Source organism: Nomascus leucogenys, chromosome 13 (genome assembly GCF_006542625.1).
Source record: "Nomascus leucogenys isolate Asia chromosome 13, Asia_NLE_v1, whole genome shotgun sequence".
NCBI lineage: Eukaryota > Metazoa > Chordata > Mammalia > Primates > Hylobatidae > Nomascus > Nomascus leucogenys.
Window position 1 is genome coordinate 61,341,764 of NC_044393.1, and position 23,859 is coordinate 61,365,622.

Below are 23,859 nucleotides of genomic sequence, written 5' to 3' on the forward strand. Positions count from 1 at the left end.
GGTGTTTGGAAATGGGATCCTTGGAGCCTTTCAAGCCAAAAGGATATTGCCCAAACAAATCTCAGTTTAAGTGTTGTGATGAGGTTGATTCCTTTTTTCCCAATTTATAATTTCTGGAAGTAGTTGTCCAAGAGAAATACCTTCCTTGTATAGTTACTGAAAGCATAAAATTTGGTGTATCTGGTAAGATCCCATTTTGAGGTATTCTGTCCTGATTTCCCCATAAAACGTTGTAGTATCCCAGACACTGAATACCCCTGCATCTAAACTCTGTTTCTCCCAGGCCATATAAAACATTCCTAGCAAACTTCTTTCTTACGATAGGTCTTGCAAAACAGCAAGCTGTATTATTAAGAGCTGACTATGAAAGTACGAAAGCCTGGGGTTGAATGCAGGCTTTCACACTTCCTAATCTTGTGATTTCCTGCCAAGCTACCTAACTACTCTAAGCGTTGATTTTCTCATCTATAAAATGGGGGTAATGCCAGCCCTCACGGTTATTGAATATTACATAAAACAAAGTATGGAATGTGAGGGCGATCTGGCTGTGACATCTGTCACCCCATTAATCGCCAGGGTGATTTGGCTGATCTGGCTGGCTAAGTATCTGTCCCCTTCCTCCCTCACCACTCCGTGTTCATGCCTCCCAAAGCTGTGTTCTGAGTCAAAGAGGACAACCATCTCCACTGAAGAGGACCAGTCTTTCGTCAAGGGTATACGAGTAGCTGCACTTCCCTGCTGGAACCTCCAGACAAGCTCTCAAGTCCGTTTGTAGGAGAACATAGGGTAGTCAAGCTTCCAAGATTCCAGACACATCCAAATGAAGTGCTGCATGTGGCAGTCTCCCTTTCTTAAAAAAAAAAAAAAAAAAAAAAGGAAGAGTACGTGTAGCATCTGCTAGTGCCTAAGACATAATGTGTATCTGATAAATGGTAGATAAAATGCAAAATTTTATTTGTATTTTTATTACCAAAGGTATATTTGAAATCTTAGTTTTCTGCAGCTATCGTTTGAGTTTTCTGTTTGTATTTATGCTAATCTAAAAACCTAATTATCGTTTGTAAAATGTAGCTTTTGAGAAAATTTCATTCAAGTTTCCAAATAATCTAAACTTTTGGAAAGATAGTTTAAGTTGGAATAGCCAGCATACCCACAGGGGTAATGATAACTATTCTCTAGCCTTCATCTCTGTCCTTATTGCCTAGCGCCAATACTGAATATTTACCATGTGCCTTCTGTGTATGTTGCCTTATATCAACTCAGCACTACTATTTTTGAAGAGATTTTGGTGTTGCCTTATCAGGGAGCAGAGATAGGAGGAGAGTTAATTGAATGATATATATTGCCAACTGGTAAAATAAACTAATTCCTTACATGCTTTCATAGGACATACTCTCTGCTCCTCATTATCATTTGTTATTCTTTATTCTCAATTAAAATATATGTGTGTATATGTCTTTATTCTTGGAGTATTCTGGGAGCTTTCTCATATGCAACCCAGTTATATGTGGTTAGATCTGTTGATTTTGTTTCAGACACTTCTTAGGCTAGAGATCTTCTAATTCATACTCAACCATTGAAAGAAATACTACATGGGTTATTCTTTCCTAAGGCTTCTATTAGTCAGCTTTTCTTTAATACAAAACCTTTATTTTTCTTTTTGAGTCCTGGCTGGAGTGCAGTGGCACGACCTCGGCTCAGTACAACCTCCACCTCCCTGGATCAAGCAATCCTCCCACCTCAGCCTCCCTGAGTAGCTGGGACTACAGGCATGCACCACTACCCCTGGCTAATTTTTTACGTTTTTAGATTTTTATGGTTTCACCATGTTGCCCAGGCTGGTCTAGAACTCCTGGGCTCAAGCAATCCACCCACCTCGGCCTCCCAAAGTGTTGGGATTACAGGTGTGAGCCACTGTGCCTGGCCATGAAACTATTCTTTTATTCCCTTTTATCATATAAACACAAATTTTCTTTCAGGAATTGCAGAAGAATATTATTAACTACCAGTGATAATTGAATAGTTTAAGATTTTTCTTTCTCCTCTGCCCGTAAAGTGTGTGAGGAATGTCTGAATCAGAGTTTGTATTCTCCTTTGTGCTTTTGTATCATAGTTAAGTAGCTATATTTGTACTAATCAATCTCTCTATTTGTATCATTGTTATTAATCTCATTATCTTATTATCCATACGGGGGCAGGAAAATTAAATTATTTACTAGGTCTCGGGACTTAGGAGTCAGTAATTAAATGTTGGGATTATTCATGCTCTAAATGCAGATATACAGTAAAATGGATGCTTTAATTAAAAAGAAAAGGATGCATATCTGATATAAGTGCTTTTTAAAGTGTACCATTAACATATATTTGAAATATGGAAACCTAGATTTTCCTTGTCAGCTGTCCTTCTAATTAAGTAAAATTTTCACTCTCAGCAAGTATAAATGTGATTAATTCTAATTGATCAGGCATGTATCTGAGTAAACTCTGTTGCTTTTAAATACCTTTGACTATATCCAGTCTTCTTTAGATAATAACCTCCTACTACTTAAGGAAACTAAAAATTCCTCTCCCAAACAATCCAAGTATTGATTGTTACGGTCAAAGTTAAGTTGGAATCTTCTCAATATCATGTAACTTGTTTCTAATTTTAGAAGACAAGGTATAAGGTGTAGGTTTGGGAGGAGGGGACATCAGAGGTTCACTTGGCATGAACACATTCACTCAGAACTCAAGAGGAATTGTTGCTTTTGAGTACAATAGGTAACGAAGATGATAATAAATAAGAGATGGACTTACCTTGTGGTTTACAAGAAGTAAGCTATAAGTTTTTATACTAAATATATTTTTTTATGAAACAAAATAACAGTAAAACTTCCTGGGGCAGAAGAAATAAAAACAAAAATAAAAATCTTTCCATTGAGTCCATTTAACATAGTTATTTATACTGAGCTATTTGCTAGCTTTATTCAGTAGATAAAATTGCTCTGGAAAATAAATGTTAACTTCTTATTTCTTACCCTTTTCTATATTAAATTCCACACATTCACTGCTACTTAATTAACAACCGTATTTCAAACCTTTATACCTATGTCAATAACCATACCAATTACAGTGGGGGTGGGCAGGCAAGATATTGCAACAAGGATTTTTTGTGAGACAATTCCGTGAGACATGATTTGAAGTTCCTTTGGAAGAAAAAAAGTATTTGCTGATGACCTAGTAATTACTTTTATGGATTTTTAATGAAGTATGAAATACTTTGATAACTCATCCAAATAGAGTTCCTACCACATGTTATTTCTTAGTGGGCTTTATATATTGAGTAGCTGCAATTGTAGCTTTCAGTAAACTAGAGAAGTAGGAAAAATACAGAAGAGAAGTACTAAATGAGCTCTTAAATTTGAACAATATGTTCTAGTGAGTGGGAAAAAATGCCACAAGAAGCACGTACTGAAGATCTGCTATCTTTATTCTATCACTCAGTTGATTACAATTTATCTGAATGCCTGTACCATCCGAAAGGAAATGTATATATTGACACCTCTTAATTATAAGCTTAAAAACCACTATTATGTGTGTAATGACTAGGATGTTTCTTTACTCAAATTTAGACATAGGTCAAATGTCTGTTGTTGTTGATGTCTATAGTATACCACAGTAAGACATGATGCCTAACTTTATGTGTTTAAGTTGTATGGTGGTTTATGGTTATATTTTGCTTTGTAACAGATGATTTTTTTTTCTTTGATGTTGTTGTCACCTAAGTTTTGGTTAGGAAGAGAACACTCAAATGACAACTTTGTTCCTCTTGGACCAACCTATTACCTGCTTTATCCCATGGGAAACACTTCCTATTTGAGGAGGGCAACTGAGGTTCTGCCAGACAGAATCTCCCCATGATTCTAAGTTAATTGATGTCAGTAATTTCTTCCCTTGTGCATATCACCTTGAAGTAAACTCTGATGGAAAATAAGTATGTCATGTGATTCTTCTCTTCGGACATCAAAGAGACAGTACTCAAACATAGAAGTTTTTGGAAACTGAGACCCACTGACTATTGGAATCAGGCTCCTGTTACCTCTGTAGTGGAACTTCTCTGCACCCTTTCCTTGCCTAGTTAAGCAGTTCCAAAACAGCCCCAAACAGTTGCTATCAATTTTCAGCCCTTAGGTAGCAACTTAGGAGCAGTTCAGACTGAGGGCTACTGTTAAGTAGTATGCCTTTCAGAAAGGGAAAACATTCTCTTTCTCTTCAGACTTCATTTCTGTACTTCTGGTTCTGCCTTGTCAAAAAGCATTCTATGTGACCTCATTGGTCTCTGAGGGGAAGAAAATGCTTTAAGTCTCTATTACAACTTTAATTGTAGGGGCTCTTTCCTGTCCCTGCCTTCCCTTTTCTGCATTTCTTGTACCGATTCGTCCCCACATGACACTAGAGGAACTGTGTTGTAGAAGATTGAGTTTGAGGCCGGGCGCGGTGGCTCACGCTTGTAATCCCAGCACTTTGGGAGGCCGAGGGGGGCGGATCACGAGGTCAGGAGATCAAGACCACGGTGAAACCCCGTCTGTACTAAAAATACAAAAAAAATTATCCGGGCGTGGTGGCGGGCGCCTGTAGTCCCAGCTACTCGGAGAGGCTGAGGCAGGAGAATGGCGTGAACCCGGGAGGCGGAGCTTGCAGTGAGCCGAGATGGCGCCACTGCACTCCAGCCTGGGCGACAGAGCAAGACTCCGTCTCAAAAAAAAAAAAAAAAGAAGATTGAGTTTGGCCTTGGAGCCAGAGAGACAAAGTTCACATCGCAATTCTAACATTTTAATTGACCTTGGGCAAGTAAGGAGTCATTAAATGGTAGCTGCTAATAATTGTCATTATTGTCACTATCATCATTCTTCTCTTCTACCACTTTAGCCACCTATATGTGCCCTCTGACGCTATTAATATAACTATTTTGTCTTTTTCATCAAATGTTTGCTGAAATGTTACTGTTGTTTTTGTTGTGTGTCTCATTATTTCCCTGGGGTAAACATAAATTCTTCACTACCTTAGTCTTATTTAAATATGTTACTTTTTCTTATAGTAATAACTGTCATATATATTAAACACCCAGAATTTTGGACAGTGTGCTTTACATGCATTATTCTATTTAATTATCAAGAATTTATTTTGCACATGAATAAACTGAGTTTCAGAAAGATTAAATAACTTTAAATTCAGGTTCATACCTTTGAATTCAAAGTCCTTGCTTCTCTATTCACCATTGCCTCTGGGGTGGTAATTAATACATCAACTATGATACTTTGACCACTGTCTTAATTTAAAAAGCAAAACTGCTTCTATCATAAGATCTGTGCAGATAAGCAAGGAACAATATTGATTGTCCATTAAAAAAAAAGTCATTGGCCAGGCACGGTGGCTCTCACCTGTAATCCCAGCACTTTGGGAGTCCAAGACGGGCAGATTGCTTGAGCTCACGAGTTCAAGACTAGCCTGGGCAACATGGCAAAACCCCATCTCTACAAAAAAAATAGGAAAATTAGTTGGGCGTGGTGGTGCGTGCCTATAGTCCCAGCTACTCGGGAGGCTGAGGTGGGGAGGATATCTTGAGCCCAGGAGGCAGAGGTTGCAGAGAGCTGAGATCACTCCACTGCACTCCAGCCTGGGCAATAGAGCCAGATCTTATCTCAAAAAAAAAAGTCATTAATAATTCAAAGAGCAGTCTGTTCACGAGGATCCAAGCTCTTACCTGGTCATCTGTTCCACATGGTTTCACACAGATATTTTTCTAAGATTGTGAACATTTTCCAAAGTAAAGTAGTCTGTGTATTCAAGGAGTTATCACTGCCTTTCAACAGGCTCTAGACCCAAAATGGAACTAACTATATAGGGCTGACCACTATTCTCCGTTTTGTCTAGAGGATACCATCCAGATAGTCCTCAATGGAGTGGCAACCAGGACTGATGATCCTCTCCTTGGTGTATTCTAGCAGTAGCCATAAGGAACCTCCAGAGGGAAGTTGACCTTCCTGTCTTTTGAAGTCAGTTATCTTAGCACCTGGTTCTGCCATGTATAAATTTGATTAATCATGAAAATAGATGTCTATATTTCAATTTAGAGGAATAATCCATCTTCTGTTTTGACATCTCTAATACAGGTTCTACTGTGTTCCTTCATCCCTGTTACCACTTTGTAATAGAAAATGTGCTTGGGGGAGAATAAGAAAAGGACTAGGAATGTCATTTTTATTCTCTTAAGCCTCCTCTTGTCTTCTCTTTCCCCTTTTTTCCTCTCTACCATGAGGTGGTGGGGAAAGCAACCAGTGAGGAATGGAAAGATAGAGATTAGGAGTAGCCATGTAGTAGACCAAGGAGTACAAGGTGTTGAAGCTGGCCCAGGATGGCTAAGGAAATAATGTCCCAGCCTTTTGTGGGTACTTTTTCTCTATCTGCTGTGATGGATCCAATATGCACTTGCCTTTTTCTGAGATTTCTAATATGGAAGCCAGTGAGTTAGCCAAGGAGTAGGGTGCATCATTTATGTATTTGTGGTTTAAGGCTCAATAGGAGCTTAAGATTGCCATTTTAAGATCTCCTAGAATAAAAGTTAGCACTGTTTTATAAGGAAAGGGTTCTCCCCTTACTTACCCATCAAAGTTAACACTGTGGTTGTACAGGAGAAGAAAAACTTAAACATGAGATTCTATTTTTATACACTATTCATTGACTTCTTTTTCTTACATATTCTATATTCATTCAGTGTATTTTTATTTGATGTCAGCTCATGTCATGTTTCTCTCTTTCTCCCAGACCTCTCTCCAGCACAGACTTCTAATACACAAATGCCCTTTCCATAGAGCACCATGGGATTGGAAAATTAATGTTAAGAAAAAAAATTAATAATAAAAAGGAGACAAAATATTGGGAATTGGGGACTACTTAGAGAACTTTACAGGAATCTTCAAATTCTCTACTTCTTTAAAATATTTACTGTGGACCTACTATATCCAAAACATTCCTAGATGTGCTACGTCAAGCCATTTAAAATGTCCAAATTTCTACTTTTCCTATATTCTTCATCTATTTCAATAAGTCCCATTTCTTTTTTTGGTTCTTTGGTGTAAGTTACTTGTTTTATCCCTCAGTTGTGTGACCTGTTAAATTGGGAGCTATAGAGTCAACCTTTCCTTTTCCTTTCTCTATGAAGATAACACTCTCTTCTTGGTACCATTCAATAAATGAGATTGCAGTTGCCAATATAAATCTTGTTAAATGAATGGAAAGATGAACCACTTGTTAAATCCTGTCATCTTACTCCCTCTTTCATCACATATGTAGGTCTGGGTGTTAGGCTTGGTTTTTAATTTAGCTGGTGTGTTGCTTCTAACTCTGCTCATTAGATACAAGAATTGTAAGTTAGGCTATTTTTCCAAAGTCTATATTTGCCTCATTTCAGACTCAGTGTGGACATATGGAATTTTTCTATCTTGTTATATTGATATTGAATTTAGACTGATTTCTCATTGCGTTATTCTTCTGACCTCTGTTCTTTTGACACATAAGATAACCACTTAGTTTTCTCTTTATTGCAGAGTGTGTCATAGCCTATTTAATCATTATTGTATTTTAAAGACACATAAACTTAGATGATATTTCAGAAAAATTCATTATCACATAAAAATAATTCATTTTAACTTTCCTATATGTCTGTTTATTGAATTTGGGGATAGTAGAGTTTAGTCGTTTTCATGCCCTTACATGGTAATTCCTTTTTATTAAATCTTTATTTGATACTTCTATAATGCTTCACTGCCTTTGTATTCACAAAAAACTGCTAGAAAAGCAGTTTTAAGTTAACATTTGATTTGTTGCTTTGGGATAATTGAATGTGCTTATAGATTCCTGTCATTCTAAAGCAAATAGTATATTGAATCTTCTCATCATTCCTTATTTTGTATTGTTCTAAGGTACATTTTATATTGGAGGAAAAGGTTCACTGAACAGCCCATCACAGATTTTTGTAGTGTGATAAGAATTAATTCTACTGCTCCATTTGGTAAGTGTGCATCCTGGCTACCATCTTTTTCCCTACAGTATAAATATTCAAAGGAATAATCTTACTGTCTTATATTAGAATTGCTTTTACTTTCATGATAGATAAAATTAAATTGATGTGTTTATTTTGCCTAACTTGAATAAAGCTAAAACAGTTCTATGCCAAAGAGATCCTAATAGACACACACATCTGTATTTTTTAAGAAATAAGTCCTTCCTGGAAAAAAAATGGTTAATATCTTTTTTCTTATTTGTTTTCCTAATCTCTCAACAGAAGAACAAGAGAATTATTTTTTGTTATGTGACGTTTTACCAGAAGATAGAATTCTTAGAGAAGAGCTTCAGAAACAGAGACTGGTAAGAATTGTTTTTAAAGGGTGAATAGTGTCTTGAAAATACATATAAATACATATAAAATCATATTGGTTTTTTTTTCTTTTTTTTTTTTTTTACTTTTTGTTATGGAAACTTTCAAACATATGTAAAAGAGGAGACAATACAAAAAGGTCTTAAAACAAAAAAAAAGTATACACTTGACTGAAAATTAAAGCATTTTATGTTAAAAACGCAGAGAGAATTTTTGGCTTTGTTTTACTTCCTGGATTATCTCTAAAATAACAACAGAACTTACACATTTTAGTGTAATTTTAGCTGCCAGACACATGCTAGGGTTCAGTAGTCGTGGAAAAATGCCCTCAGCTAAAATTGAGTTGAATTGATTAACCTTTTTTTCTCCCCTTCACTGGAATGTGCTATGCACTAGCATTTTTTTTATTTCCCTTTATGAATTAAGCATATGGTTTAATCTACAAAGTAGCCTTTCTGGTTTTCAGCCTTAACCATAAGCAAGCTAATTTGAAAATCTCAGCATCTTTAGCCTTTAAAAAAGATAACAGCACATACAAGCATGAAAATTTTTATTTTATTTTTTTATTTTTATTTTATTTATTTATTTATTTATTTTTTGAGATGGAGTCTCGCTTTGTTGCCCAGGCTGGAGTGCAGTGGCGCAATCTTGGCTCACTGCAAGCTCCGCCTCCTGGACTCACGCCATTCTTCTGCCTCAGCCTCACGAGTAGCTGGGACTACAGACACCTGCCACCACACCCGGCTAATTTTTTGTATTTTTAGTAGAGATGGGGTTTCATCCGTGTTAGCAAGGATGGTCTTGATCTCCTGACCCGCCTCAGCCTCCCAAAGTGCTGGGATTACAGGCGTGAGCCCGGCTGAAAATTTTTATTTTCATAAGTTAATTAGAAAGTAATTTTTTAAATTGTTAATTTTGTTTAAAAGTACATGGGTTCCCATTATTTGTGATTTAATCTCGACTATTACTTGAAGTTGACTTAATGTTCCTTTAGTGATTTCTTATAAGTCTTTCTTGTATCTTTGGACTTAGCTAAATATGTTATAAGAGAGAGAAATGATTTAAATATTTGTGCTATATCCTCAAGAGATCTAGGAGAAAAATAAACACTATTTACCATAGTCATATAATTTAAGAAAGTCCCTGGAAGCACATTTTATTTTGTAGACATCCCAAATGATTATTTCTTCCAGTAGGGGAAGGTGATACCCTTGGATGTTGATTTATATGTAAGAAAAGTTACACTTTTCCTGTACAACAACTGCAGTAAAGAAACAGGACTTCCTGAGTTTCTCTTCTCTCCTTATAGCAGTGTCTTATGAAATCTGCAAAACAAGGCTAAATTTACTGTCATGTCTTATGAATGTTATTTGCGTGCACTTATTCATAATTTCCAATTTACATGAATTTTCTCACTGTTGCTAACAGTGGCCTTAAGAATGATCAAAAGATGTCATGATCCTAGTAGTCCTAAGGATTTATTTATAAGAACTCAAACCCTACTACTTCAGCCATTCTTGCTCTTTAGCATGCAGAATCTGTACGATGTGTCTGCAGATGGACTCAGGTCTCTAAAAATACCTACATATACTGCATTTAAGTTACCTTTTTTACTTTACAGTTTGATAGTGATACATTTAATGGAAGTGAGCATTATGCCAGCTTACAGAAACAAAATGAGAATGAAAAGGCAGTTAATCCATACATGCTCGTTGAATTTCTGCTTAAGTAGATGCCTATACAAAGAAGTACAAGAGTACAAGGCATAGTCCATATCATACAAGAGTGTACGGTCTACTTAGAGAAGAAAGATAAATATGTATTCTTATCTTGGTGATAGAGATAATGATAAAATATCTTGCAGGGCTTATGAAGATTAAGTGACATGTAATACACTTAGAACACGACCTGGCACATAGAAGGCACTTAATAAATATTAGCCAATAAAAGTAACAGTAATAATGCTGTGTCTTAACAATGAGAAGGATTTGGATAGTTAAGAGAGTTGTAGAGAAGGGAAGAAAGATACATATGCATCTAAATGTTCAAGGTGTGTTCAGGAAAATCGAGTAAAAGTCTACTCTGGCTTAGGTAGAAAAATTTTTATGGGGAGGAGTATGAGATAAATTTGAAGAGGTAAAATGGAGCTAAATTGTGGAAGTCCTTCAGTGCCAGAAACTTGACTTTGTATTAATAAAGACCCATTAATGTGCCCTCATTGCCCATCAGTGACATGAAGAAAAGAGTAAATGTAGCTGTGTATAAATCCATTTCAAGCTGTCAAATCCTGAGAAAGACTAGACCAACTTGGGGATTGGAAGTAAGCTAACAATGACTGATGACCATCCATAAGCCATGCCTTGGATTTGGTTCTTGCTTCATAGCACCCTGTGAGGTGGCTATTAAATGCCGTTCTATTTATGAGTAAAATGTGGCCTCGGAAGCTTAATTTGCCCAGGAACACATAGTGAATGAGGTGCAGAGCTACAGTTTCAAACCAAATGTTCCAGGTACATGCCTTTTAAGCCTTGCCATGCCAGCGTAGTAATTATTTGGCCTCTCATGTGTCTGGTACTATTATTCTAGGCTCTGGGAATCTCTCTGTCCTGGGTGCTCATCGTCTGACAAGTCTGTGTAGGGAGGGGATTCAGGCTTGGATTGAAGTTCAGGGAAAGCAGAGGCAGTTTACAATAGCCCGCCACTGGAATTCTGATTAGAGGATCAACAAAAAGTTAAAAAAGACTCGCCAAACAGCAGAAAGACAGGCTGAATTTGCCATCAGCCAGTTCATCACAATTTTATGCTACATAGTGTGGAAGCATGAGGTTAGTGTGGGTGATTCTTCTGTGGGCGTTAGCAATGATTATAGGATCTATCTCTTCTATATGGAAAGAACTTTACAAATCAGTAAGAAGCATGTCCAGAAAGAAGTCTAAATCATTAAAAGAAACAAAAGTAACAGTATACTTTTTCTTCTTCTGTCAAGTTAACAGGATTTGAAAATAATAGTACTAAATGGTGGCAAGAATGTTAAGAGACAAGTACTTTTTCAGCTGCTTTTAAGAATGTAAACTGGCATACCATTTCTGAGAGGCACTTTCTCATCATGCATTGGAACTCTTGAAGATGTTTATGCCCTTGGCCCATAGTGTGCAGGAACTCATCCTAGGAAGATTTTACAGCCAGAGGGTTTTGAAGTCACTCACTCTACCACAGCTTGGTGGTTTTTTCCTTATGTTGCTACTAATTATACTTTATCAAACAATTTTTTATTAATCAGAATTTCATTCTAGTTTCTAAAACATGTAATTTAAACCAATCAAACTGCTTTATGATAATGGATGTATAATGTAGTCAGTGTTTGAGTGACCGCAGCTCAATATTTCAACTCAAAGACCTTGAATTGAGGATCTTGAGGATCTCAACTCACGTCCACGAGGAAGAACCCTCAAACTAGAGTATTAGTAGGGCATTTGCTGACTTGATTTGCATTAACGATGATTTGCATATGTATTATTCTTCAATATTTATTCTTTCATGTGGAACTCTAGGTAAAGCATATAGTTTAAGTACCTTTGTATGGTTTGCTCTTAGTTCAAAATGACTTTGTAACTTAAGGGCAGAAACTGGGTCTTATATTTAAACATCCTTCCTTGTCCTCCCTGTACTCCTAAGTTCATATTGTTATTTTTCCCCAAACCTCATTTTAAACAAACAGACAAAACTCTGTTTTCTGTGTGAGTGGCTGGAGGTATATAGAGTTTAAATGATTCACTGAAAGTTACAGTAACAGATTTTATGCTAGAATCATATTTCTTTTTCCACTTTCTTTGAGATTTCGCTGGTTTCTTGACATTTGCAAGATTTGTATGTGTTCCCAGTTTTCTTTTTGAAGAGCTTGATTCCTACTTGACACTTCTTTGAATATTTTCATCCATATTCTGAAGGAAACTACAGAATTAGGAAGATTCTCGAGGATTTCAATAGCTTGAACACCTTCTTCCCTTTAGCTTCCTTTAAAAATTCTCACTTGATCTTGGTGCGTCATTTTCTTATTTCTCATCAATCTAGCTTAGTCTTGTCCAGTGGTTCTTTTCCCTCTTTTCTCTTAAATATATATTTGTATCTTTCTCAAGATCTTATCCCCCATTCAGGGCATGCACATCCGTGTAACTACCACTATTATGCCTATGGCTTAAATGTTAGTGCTGGTGCAGAGTCGGCAGTCAGAGTAAATATTCATTAATTGAGTTCATCCATAGCTTTCATCCTGGTTCACTTCTGAGCCCCAAATCCGTGTTTCCTCATGTGAAACTTTTCCATTTGGATTTCTAGTCCGCACTTTAATATGCCTAAAAACAGAACTTATTTTTTTCCTCCCTCAAAACTTGCTATTTGCCTGTTCTCCTTTTATTACATAATGACACCACCATTCTCCTGGTCACTCAGTTTGGAAGTCTCTAGAAGCATATTTAATTGATTCTTTTTTTTCTCACCCCTATATCTAAGTCATTTGTCAAATCCTACCAAGTCCAGCTGAGTCCCAAGTCCCACATCCATACTCATACTTACCTTGGCTATAGACTCACCTCTTCAGGCAATTGACACTGCCTCCAGAATTTTAATATTAATAAATACTTATTAAAATTAATGTTACTATTAATTGATTAATAGTAATGGATTATTATCTGTTAATATTAATAAATAACATAAATCACTTTATTCTTTTTCTTTCTGACAAGATCTCCCTCTGTCGCCCAGGCTGGAGTACAGTGGCTCACTGCAACCTCTGTTACCTGGGGTCAAGTGATCCTTTTGTAGCGATAGGGTCTCACTATATTGCCCAGGCTGGTCTTGAACTCCTGGGCTCAAGGGATCCTCCTGCCTCAGCCTCCTAGATGCTGGAATTACAAGAGCAAGCCATTGCACCTGGCCCTATTCTCTGCTTCAAAAACCTGCACTGTTCTTTATTGTCTTCATATTCTTAAGGTTTTCTAGGGTCAAACTACATTTCCAGTGTCTTTTCCCTAAATTGCCCAGCATCCAATTAATTCGTTTATTCAACAAGTATTTATCTTGTACTAGATATTTTCTAAATACTACTGATACAGCAGTGGGTAAAACAGGCAATGGTCCCTGTCCTTGTGAAGTTTACACTGTAGTATAAACATTACTTTTCTCACGTTTATCAAGTATGTTAGGTACTTTCAGGATTCTGCTTCATGAACTAGGAATGGCAACCCCCACCTGTATAGATACATAACCCTCAAGGCATTGCTCAACTGCCACATTTTCCAAAAGTTTCCCATATGCCACCTGTCAAAATTAATAACCTCTTCTAAGTTCTATTGACACACTATTTTATTTGGCTTTTCAATTATAGTTAGTTATTTTAAAATCTGTCTTCCTTACTAAGATGCCTCTTAGCAGTTCAGACTGTTGTATTAACCTTTGTATCTTCTCTGAGGCTTGCTCTTAAGTATGAACTGAAATTTCATCCTGAAGTATTGGCTTGTATTTCTATAAAGCCGTATAGTCAAATATCCCTGATTAACAAGGATACAATATAGCTAAGGCAGACATCTATAATCACTGCATTACACTTTGCACTTCAACATAAAAAAATCCTCAGTTTTTCCTTTGTCTACAGGAGAAAATGTGTGGTATTCGTAAGCTCTCAGTAGCAAGACGTAACTTAACTAAATTGGGAAAGAGGGAAAGGTAACTGTATGAAGGTATTTTTTTTAATCACTATTTCAAATGTCAGCTTGAGATATCATTCATGACAACTACAAATATTTTATGAAAGTTTTAACGTATATAACAAATTTATCTTCAGGAGAGAAACAGTTTTTTCTGTTTTTAATTCTACTTCATGTGTCTTACCTCTCCCCACAATAAAGCCACAACAAAATGAAATTGCTTATCTCCCACTGAGAAGATTGTTCTTCCTCATGCCACTTTTTAAAATATAGTTTTAGAGACTTTTGGTAAAGGATCAAATTACTGTATGCCAACAAACTAAAAGTAAAAAAATCAATTTATATTTATACCTTTCTTGCATAATTCCTGTCTTTCAGGCACAATACATACAAGTTCTAATACTGCATCTAGAATAAAATTTTCTTAAATATAAGATGATATTTACCATTGAATGTAACATTGTTATTAACAGTGCAACAGAGATCAATTTAGCTGCAGTGACCATTGAGTAAGTTTAACCTTCAGATTGATGACTGCTTTCTTTGGGAAACAAATGGTAATCACAATCTAAAACCATATTATTCTGAGTCCTAAGGTTCACCACTTTGAGCATCTTCAACAAGGACTTAAAATTTACAGGACATTTTGTATATATACTTGTTGAGTGAGATCAGGCAGGAAATATTACCCCTGTTTAACAGGAAATGCAAGGTCAAGGACAGTAAGAAACATTCATACAACCATGGTTATATACTGTGTTAAATAGAAAGGGAAGCAATTCAAACTCCTAAATTTCCAACCCCAATCACCATTCTCTTTCTAATTGCACCAGGATACTTTATCACATTTGATCTTTCTTTCTGAGAAAATGTGACTTTTTTTTTTTTTTTTTTTTTTGAGACAGTGTTACTCTGTCACCCAGGCTGGAGTGCAGTGGCACAATCTTGGCTCACTGCAACCCCACCTCCCGGATTCAAGCAATTCTCATGCCTCAGCCTCCCGAGGAGTAGCTGGGATCACAGGTGCATGCCACCACACCCAGCTAATTTTTATTTTATTTATTTATTTTTTTATTTTGAGACAGAGTCTCGCTCTGTCGCCCAGGCTGGAGTGCAGTGGCGCAATCTCGGCTCACTGCAAGCTCCGCCTCCCGGGTCCACGCTATTCTCCTGCCTCAGCCTCTCTGAGTAGCTGGGACTACAGGTGCCCACCACCACGCCCTGCTAATTTTTTGTATTTTTAGTAGAGAAGGGGTTTCACCGTGGTGTCGATCTCTTGACCTCGTGATCCGCCCGCCTCGGCCTCCCAAAGTGCTGGGATTACAAGCGTAAGCCACCGCGCCCGGCCTAATTTTTATATTTTTAATAGAGACAGGGTTTAACCATGTTGGCCAGGCTGATCTCAAACTCCTGACCTCAAGTGATCCACCTGCCTTGGCCTCCCAAAGTGCTGGAATTACAGGTGTGAGCCACTATGTCCAGCCAAATGTGACATTTTCTAAATTGACATTTGTTAGAATTAATGAAAATGGCTGAACAGGACATAAGTACATATGTAAATAAATAATAATATTCTGTTTTCATTGTAAATACTTTTTTAAAGAAAATCTGATTTCGTATTTTCTTAGTTCAGTAGTAGGTAGGAATTTCTTATTCCCTTGGGCCTAAGCTTCTTATATTTTCTTTTAAAACTGTACCTGACCTTGAGTTTATACAGGAAAATACTTCCTCAGGCTGCTAATACTATACCGAGTCATGCCATGCTGATAGCTTTCTTCTTCCTTTTTCTTCTAAAAGATGAGTATTTTGCAATCTCCCATGGCCACCTATTGAATTTTTTAAAGTCCTTCTCTTCCTACCTAAGCTAAATTCTCATATACCTTTATACAAATAGGAATTTGGCTTTTCTAGTTTCTTGTGTGTGTAACTCTTGCATTTACATTTTGTTTTGTACATCTACCTTTTTTCATTGTGATGATATATTCCATGTGAATGATTAAATTCATCTCATTTTTTTATCTTCTAGTTTATTTTTTTTTTAGATGTTCTGTCCTGTTTTGAAGACACTCTTCAAAAGCTATCTCAGTGAGACTCAAAGTAGAAGAAAAATACTGTATTTCTATCCTGTATAGCAAGCAGATGGCTGTTGCCTTTATCACTGCAGTTTCAGAAACGGTGGGAGGTACTGATATCTTTCAAGAAGGTGAAATATTAGTCAGATCAACTCTCATGGATTTGGGGGTGTATATCATCATCCAGTTAAGAAATTTATCTCTGTCTTTTATGTTTCACTGTCTTATTTTAGTCATTGACATGGATAGCTTTTCCTTGTTTATTTAAGATTCTAATGTCACAAGGTTAACTTTCTATCATCTCTCATAAAATGCTGAGAAAGGTGGATTTTATTGATTGTTTTTAAAGAAACTGTATTTTGCCATTAATAGTTTTTGTTTTAGTACAATTATCCCTGCCTTCTACATGCAGAGGTGTGTGTTTAAGTATATTAAGTATTATTTAATATATTATTTGAGTATATTGCAAACATAAATTCAAATGCTCTAGTGATCAGACTCTGGCAAACAGATCAGTCATTCCCAATGGTGTTCAGTGACCCTTTTGACACTTAAAAGAGAATTTTGGGGGTGGGAAAAAGTAGCTTTTTTTTGACCCCTGGTGTGAGTGCTTCCAAAATATTTCACTCAGTTGTAGGTAGATTCCATTCTGAAAGTTGTTGAAGCTATACATCATTATCTGTACAAATAATTTATTCATGTTTCCATTTTACTTTATTAACCAAACTTGTCTTTTAATCCTTAAGTTAGTGGAAATTTACTGAACTTTTTATACTTTTAATTTCCTCATATTGAATGTTACATCAGATAGAATAAATGATGTGACAGAAAAAAATAATTTCACCATAATACTGAGTGGGATTAAAATGAAAATACCATCTTACTGTCAGAAAAGATAAGAAATGGCAGACAGAACAAGAGGAGTTGGTGTTATGTCTTTAGCCAGCCTCAGTTTGAAACAATTTGAAAACTCTTTCAGTAACTTAGACAGTGTTCACTTATTCACATCATGTAACTAGTAATTAAAATTATCCAATACTTTCAAATTTATTTAGAATAAAAATTCAGACTTTTTACCAAGATCTCAAAGGATCTGGCACATGCCTCTCTGAGCCACTCTCCCACGTCTCTCTCACCCACTTTCTCCTGTGCTCACTGTACTCCAGCTACACTGGCTATGTCTGTGTTCCTCAAACACACCAAGCTGTTTCCAGCTGTAAAGGCTTTGCACTTGCTGTTTGCTCTGCTTGGAATGCTCTTCTCTAGAATCTCATGAGCCGGGCGCAGTGGCTCATGCCTGTAATCCCAGCACTTTGGGAGGCCAAGGCGAGAGAATCGCTTGAACTCAGGAGACCAGCCTGGGTAACAAAGCAAGACTCCATTCCTTAAAAATAATAATAATAATAAGCTCATGGCTTTTTTGAAGGGAAAGGGAAGAGTTTTTGGAGAAGATGAGCCTCTGGAATGGTACTACAGGCAAATGCCTGCTTTGGAAGTGCTTTGGGAAGCTAAAGACATGTAGAGTAATTCATATAGCTGAAATGATTTAGGAAAAATTGCCTTCTGTGGGGGATTAACTTTAGTTATCAGCTACAGTGTTTTGGAAAGTAAATACTCAAAAGTTATACTGATTGTTTAATTTGTTGGAAATTCCTTTATCAGGGGTAGGAAAGATTTAAACCTATTCTGAATTTGAGGTTATGACCAAATAGAAGTCATAGACTGCAGTGTCTAGTGTAATACTAAACTTTTAATGAGCCTTTGGGAAGTTTTTACTGAATAAAATTTGTTTTAACTGATTGAAGTATCCACGTCAACTGTTTTCACCAAAAAACAAACCAAAAAACCTTCTTTCCTTTATATTTTAAATGTATTTACTCTGATGGAATATGGGGACTAGATAGCAAAGAAGCATCTCTGGTCCCTCTTTTTAATTACTGATGACTGATATATCACTCTCCATGCCTTGATGTTGGTTCTTCAAAGGAATGCTGGTCCAGTGTCTCCAGTGCTTATACTAACAGACTCTGAGTGCTCACACTCTTCAAGAGAAGAGGCTCATCAGCATTCCGTATGTATCAGGGAGCTCTGCCATTTGTCCTGCAGTCTGGGTTCCGGTATTATAAATAAGTCACTTCAAAAGAAAGCTAGTACTTTGTGACAACTTTGTATCAACAAGACAGACCTTTTTCTGCATCTGATTAATGAGAATTTTAATTTTTATTACTTTCAAGTTTCCATTTTCTTGACCATGTACTATTTATTTTCTATCCTGAACTTTAATTAATGGCTGAAAACTTTAATCCTAAATTCTAAACTGTTTTAGAACTGCTTGCTCTTTTTTTTTTTTTTTTATACTTTAAGTTTTAGGGTACATGTGCACAATGTGCAGGTTTGTTACATATGTATTCATGTGCCATGTTGGTGTGCTGCACCCATTAACTCGTCATTTAGCGTTAGGTGTATCTCCTAATGCTGTCCCTCCCCCATCCCCCAACCCCACAACAGACCCCGGAGTGTGATGTTCCTCTTCCTGTGTCCATGTGTAGAACTGCTTGCTCTTTAAGGTTTTCCCTCCTCTGAGATTTCTGAATGTTCTTTTTTTTTTTTTCTTTTTGAGATAGAGTCTTGCTCTGTCACCTAGGCTGGAGTGCAATGGCGCGATTTCGGCTCCCTGCAGCCTCCACCTTCCGAATTCAAGTGATTCTTCTGCCTCAGCCTCCTGAGTAGCTGGGGTTACAGGCATGCACCACCATGCCCAGCTGATTTTTATATTGTTAGTATAGACGGAGTTTCACTATGCTGGCCAGGCTGGTCTTGAACTCCTGACCTCAGATGATCCACCCGCCTCGGCCTCCCAAAGAGTTGGGATTATAGGTGTGAGCCACCGCCCCCAGTCGATGTTCATGTTTTTATCCCTTTTCTAGAGCGGCTCTTTTATAATCCCAGCATGTAAGCAAAAAGGGAATGCACTTTAGATCTTTACTGGTCCCTAAACATATTCGGGGAGCACAATGACCAAGGGGTGGTACTGTAGGTCTCCTCATCTACCTTCTTTTCCAGCCACCTTTCTATCAGGTTGTTTCCAGACCTGACCTATCCTGTCTTTTGAAAGAAAAGGTCTTCATTTTCATAACTTTTAATTATTTTAAATATTTAATTTTTTAATATTTAAATCTTTTAACACCAAATACATGCCTATAACTTTATTTTGAATGTTCTAAGGAAAGTGCAAGGTTCTCTCAGGCCTGTCCTTACATCCAGCTCTTATACCCCAGAACACTGATACACACTCAGATACCATCGAGAAGGAAAACTCAGGGACAATTATATTATTTCTCAACATTTTTTACCCCATCCCGAGCAGTAGCCAACATCTACTTTGCAGTGTAGGATTTGGGTCCTTCTCCCAACAGCTTATAGCCTTTGCTTTGTGTGCTAAAGAATGGTACCCAGAAGCAAGCTGGGGTTCGTGCCTGTTCACCATTGAAGGGCTTTTGTTCACGTCTCTTTGCGCTATTCCTAGTCTTTCTCCTGAGAACTTGGAGGAAGTCCATGGCAGGAGTTGGACCCCTTGTGTCTAGGACTCTCACGGATTTTGCCTGTAAGAATTATTTAAAATACAAACTTTTGTCTTCCTACTTGCCTTTTCCTCCCATGCTCTGTGTTCGTGTCTGTCTTCAGAGAGGCTGACCGCCTTTTAGAATTCAGTTTGTCTAGTTGCCTTGTGACTTCAGCTCTTTGGACTCAAAATAAGTTATGAATTTATTTCTTTCGTTTGTTTGTTTTTGAGACCGTCACACTGTCGCCAGGCTGGAGTGCGGTGGTGTGATCTCAGCTCACTGCAGCCTCCGCCTCCTGGTTTCAAGGGATTCTGCCTCCTCAGCCTACCGACTATCTGGGATTATAGGCATGCACCACCATGCCTGGCTAATTTTTTTGTATTTTAAATAGACGGGGTTTCACCATGTTGGCCAGGCTGGTCTCCAACTCCTGACCTCAAGTGATCCACCTGCCTCAACCTCCCAGTTGAATTTTTTTGATTATTCAGCTTTTTCTCATTGATAGGATGTTCTCTTGTATCTATCTCCTAAGCAGAAATTGAACTCCTCCTCCCCCTGCTTGATTTTAATTAGTATCTTAGTGGTTAAGTGCTACTTTTGGCTAAGGTAGATGCTTTTTTTTTTTCCTTTTATAGAGTTCTAAAAGATAAATGCATACATACATATGTATTTAGTATGTATACGTGTGTCCAAATACATATATATGTATTTGTCTACTAAATGAGGTATAGCTTCAAGAGACTATTGACCCTGTCAACTAGTTGTCATAAATTCTAAAACCTGTTACTATGGCTTGGTGTTTAATCTTGGTGTTGACTTACCTATCAATTATTGTATCAATAAATTGCTATATTTGATTATCTTCATATCCATTTTGCCAGAAGTTTGTCTTTGGAGTATATGCGAGCAAATTATGTCACTCACTGCCAGATGTTCTTTGGATAGTTTTCTGATACCCACCCAATAAGAGCTAGGCGTCTGCTAACACTTTACTTAAAATTTAATATGTTAAAAGTTGTGACCATGGCTGGGTGTGGTGGCTCACTCCTGTAATCCCAGCACTTTGGGAGGCGAGGCGGGCGGATCACTTGAGGCCAGGAGTTCGAGACCAGCCTGACCAACATAGCGAAACCCCTTCTCTACTAAAAAAATTTAAAAATTAGCCAGGCGTCATGGCACATGCCTGTAATCGTAGATACTTGGGAGGCTGAAGCACAAGAACCACTTGAGCCCAGGAGGTGGAGGTTGCGGTGAGTTGAGATTACACCACTGTACTCTAGCCTGGACAACAGAGCAAGATTGTGTCTTTAAAAAAAAAATTGAAAAAATTATGATCATGATATATATGAGGTACAACTTTGGAAGCCAATAGTTGGTGTTAGGAGGGTGGATGAGCATTAGTGGACTCTGGTCTAGTGTGTGGCTATTCTCTTCAGTCGTTTTTGAGTAACAATTAAATGACTTTTCATGCAAGTTCTAGTCTGTGCTTAGGATGCAGAAGAGGAAAGATGTTTTCCCTCACTCACCTCTAGTTTCATGGCTGAGACCTGTAAAACAAAAGACAGATTAACAAAAGAAAAGCATACAAATGTATTTAGTATGTTTTACTTGACTCAAGAGCCTTCATAAGGAAATGAAGACCCAAAGAAATGGACACCTGTGCATTTTTCTGCTAAATTTGATGAAGAAGTGGATAGTTGTGGGGAAGTATGATTAGACAAGGGGGATATGATCTGGTAAAAAACTGGAGAGGACTTAGCAAAACCTATTTGTTCAGATTCTTCTGTTTATCCTTGTGTCTTCAGAGATAGGGATGTTCCTTTCCCCCAGGTATAAGAGAGGGTACCTTTTGAATGAAGGCTTTACGATCTACTTTAGAGGGAAAGGGGAAGGAGGAGGTAAAAGTGAGCTTCCTGCTTCTGCTATTCCAAGGTGCCGTATTTTGGGGTGGCATGTTCTGAACCCCATCGCTGACTATGCAGTTTTTACAAGAGTCAACCCAAATGTCTCCTCCTGATGATCTCCTGAAGCCTGTGCCTCTGTATCCATGTGAGAGTCTATAAAAGCAACATTCCAGATACTGACTGGAAGAAAGACAGATTCAAGATTATAACCAACCAATACTTACAAAATCTGTGTTCAGGGACAATTGTTTGAGGAAGACTGGAGGCTGATTGTTTAAGACTATATAGAGAAATAGTCTTAAACAATCAGTCAGGAGACAAGAAGTATCTGTACTGCATCATGACAATCCATACCCCACCCCTCTGTACTGTTTTCACTGAGTTTGAGGGTGTGCTTTGGGATGAGGGTTAGCTTTTTTTTGAAGCTTGATATTGGAAACAGTCCTATGTTGTTTTTTCTATTAATCCTAAGTATATTGTCCATGATACATATACTTAATATGTACCCACAATGACTCTGACACCAGTTACCTGGACAGGCCAAACTTCACAACTTAAAGACACAGCCCTCTACAGACTATCCTCACTTCAAACACCAGCCACAAATTGGGGGTTCCTCGGGATACTTTTGCTTCTCACCATCTGGCTACAAATTCAAGGGTTCCCACTACTCTCTCAGGCTCAGTAGTTTGCTATAATGACTCACAGAACTCAGAAAAGCACTATACTTGTGATTACAGTGCAGTCATAGCAATAGGATACAAATCAGAACAAATCAAACAGAGAGACGCATAGGATGAGATCTGGGAGATTCCCAAATACATAGCTGCCATCGTTCCTAGGGATGCATTGTCCTCCTGGCACATCAGTATGTAACAATACCCGGAATAATCCCAACCAAGAAAGTTTACTGGAGCTTTGGTGTCCAGAGTTTTTATTGTGGCTTCACTGAGTAGGTGTAATTGATTAAATCGTTGGTCACCTGGTTAAGCTTGATCTCCAGCTCCCCTCCCTTCCCAGGAGATTAGGCTGATCTTATGTGGCTCAGAGCCCCAACCCACTAATCACATGGTTGGTCTTTCTGGCATGGCCAGTTCCCATCCTGAGTTATGTCATTTATATAAACTATCAGGTGTGGTCAAAGGGCCCACCATGAATAACACAGACCCTCTAGTCACTCAGGAAATTCTCAGGGTTAATAAGTTACCTCCTAGGAACAGACAACAAGGGCCATCTGAATTCTCCACACAAACCCTTTATCTGGTGTGTTTCCCTTGTCTGCCAAAGCTGAGAGCCACATTTAGGGCCTACCTTTAGGTTAGGTTTGAGAGAGAGAGAGAGAGAGAGAGAGAGAGAGAGTATGTGTGTGTGTGTGTGTGTGTGTGTATTTTATTTTTTATTTGCAATGTAGGTGCTCACCCTACTTTTTTCTTTCTTCTTTTACTCCCATGTCTATGCTACATTGTTCTGTAGCAGCTTGAAACATTTATTAGAACAAAGTGGAGGTATAAGTGAAATAATCCCAGATACCTCAGAGTTAATCCATGATTCTTAAAAAGCAGGAGAAATAGGAAATTCTGCTGCCTTGCTGTGGAGCCTTTGGGCCACTGCTATAATTTTCCTGGGGAGATTTGTTGTGTTCTATATTGGAGGAGTGCCACTGGACTCCTAGGCTGAGAATGCCTAGCTGGTTCTGCCGTGCTGCTGCTTTTAAGCCGGTTTGGGAAGGAGCCTGAGGAGTGTGACTTTTTCTCTCATAGCCACTCATATATCCATTTAGCCAAGAAACTCTATTGTAAGTCTATTACTTGTCAGTCTCCATAAAATGTTTTTGATAGCCCTAGCTGATAACATCCATCTTGGTTTTACTTTCATGTGTTAATGCAGGTTATTTCCATTGGATTTGTCACTTTAACCATCAGTTTTTTACTTTCCTGTGTATAAATTCTTACCTAAATAAACATTTTTTAAATTGCCCTTTCATAAATTGACTGGTTTTTATAATGTTCAGCCCAACTCACATTTTCATTTTCTACCTATGTGTCAATCCCCTATGACTATGTTGAGTACCATCTGCTATATCTGCTGTTTTATTAATGTTTTCTCTGCTTTTAGCTTATGAATAAAGATGAAAGACTAGGCATTGACCCCTTTGCTGTCACACTTGACATTTTACACTAATTAGAAAAACATATATAGCTT

At 37.5% G+C, this 23,859-nt stretch overlaps 1 protein-coding gene across 2 annotated transcripts in view; it reads left to right on the forward strand.

Annotated features, from left to right (window-relative positions):
• The window catches only part of ZNF277 (zinc finger protein 277), a 138,687-nt gene that overhangs the window by 82,777 nt on the left and 32,051 nt on the right, over positions 1-23,859 (forward strand). For both annotated transcript variants that reach the window (XM_030825965.1, XM_030825966.1), the window contains exons 3-4: positions 7,962-8,050; positions 8,324-8,406. In XM_030825965.1, coding sequence (XP_030681825.1) covers positions 7,962-8,050; positions 8,324-8,406 — 172 coding nt within the window. The remainder of the gene's footprint in view (positions 1-7,961; positions 8,051-8,323; positions 8,407-23,859) is intronic.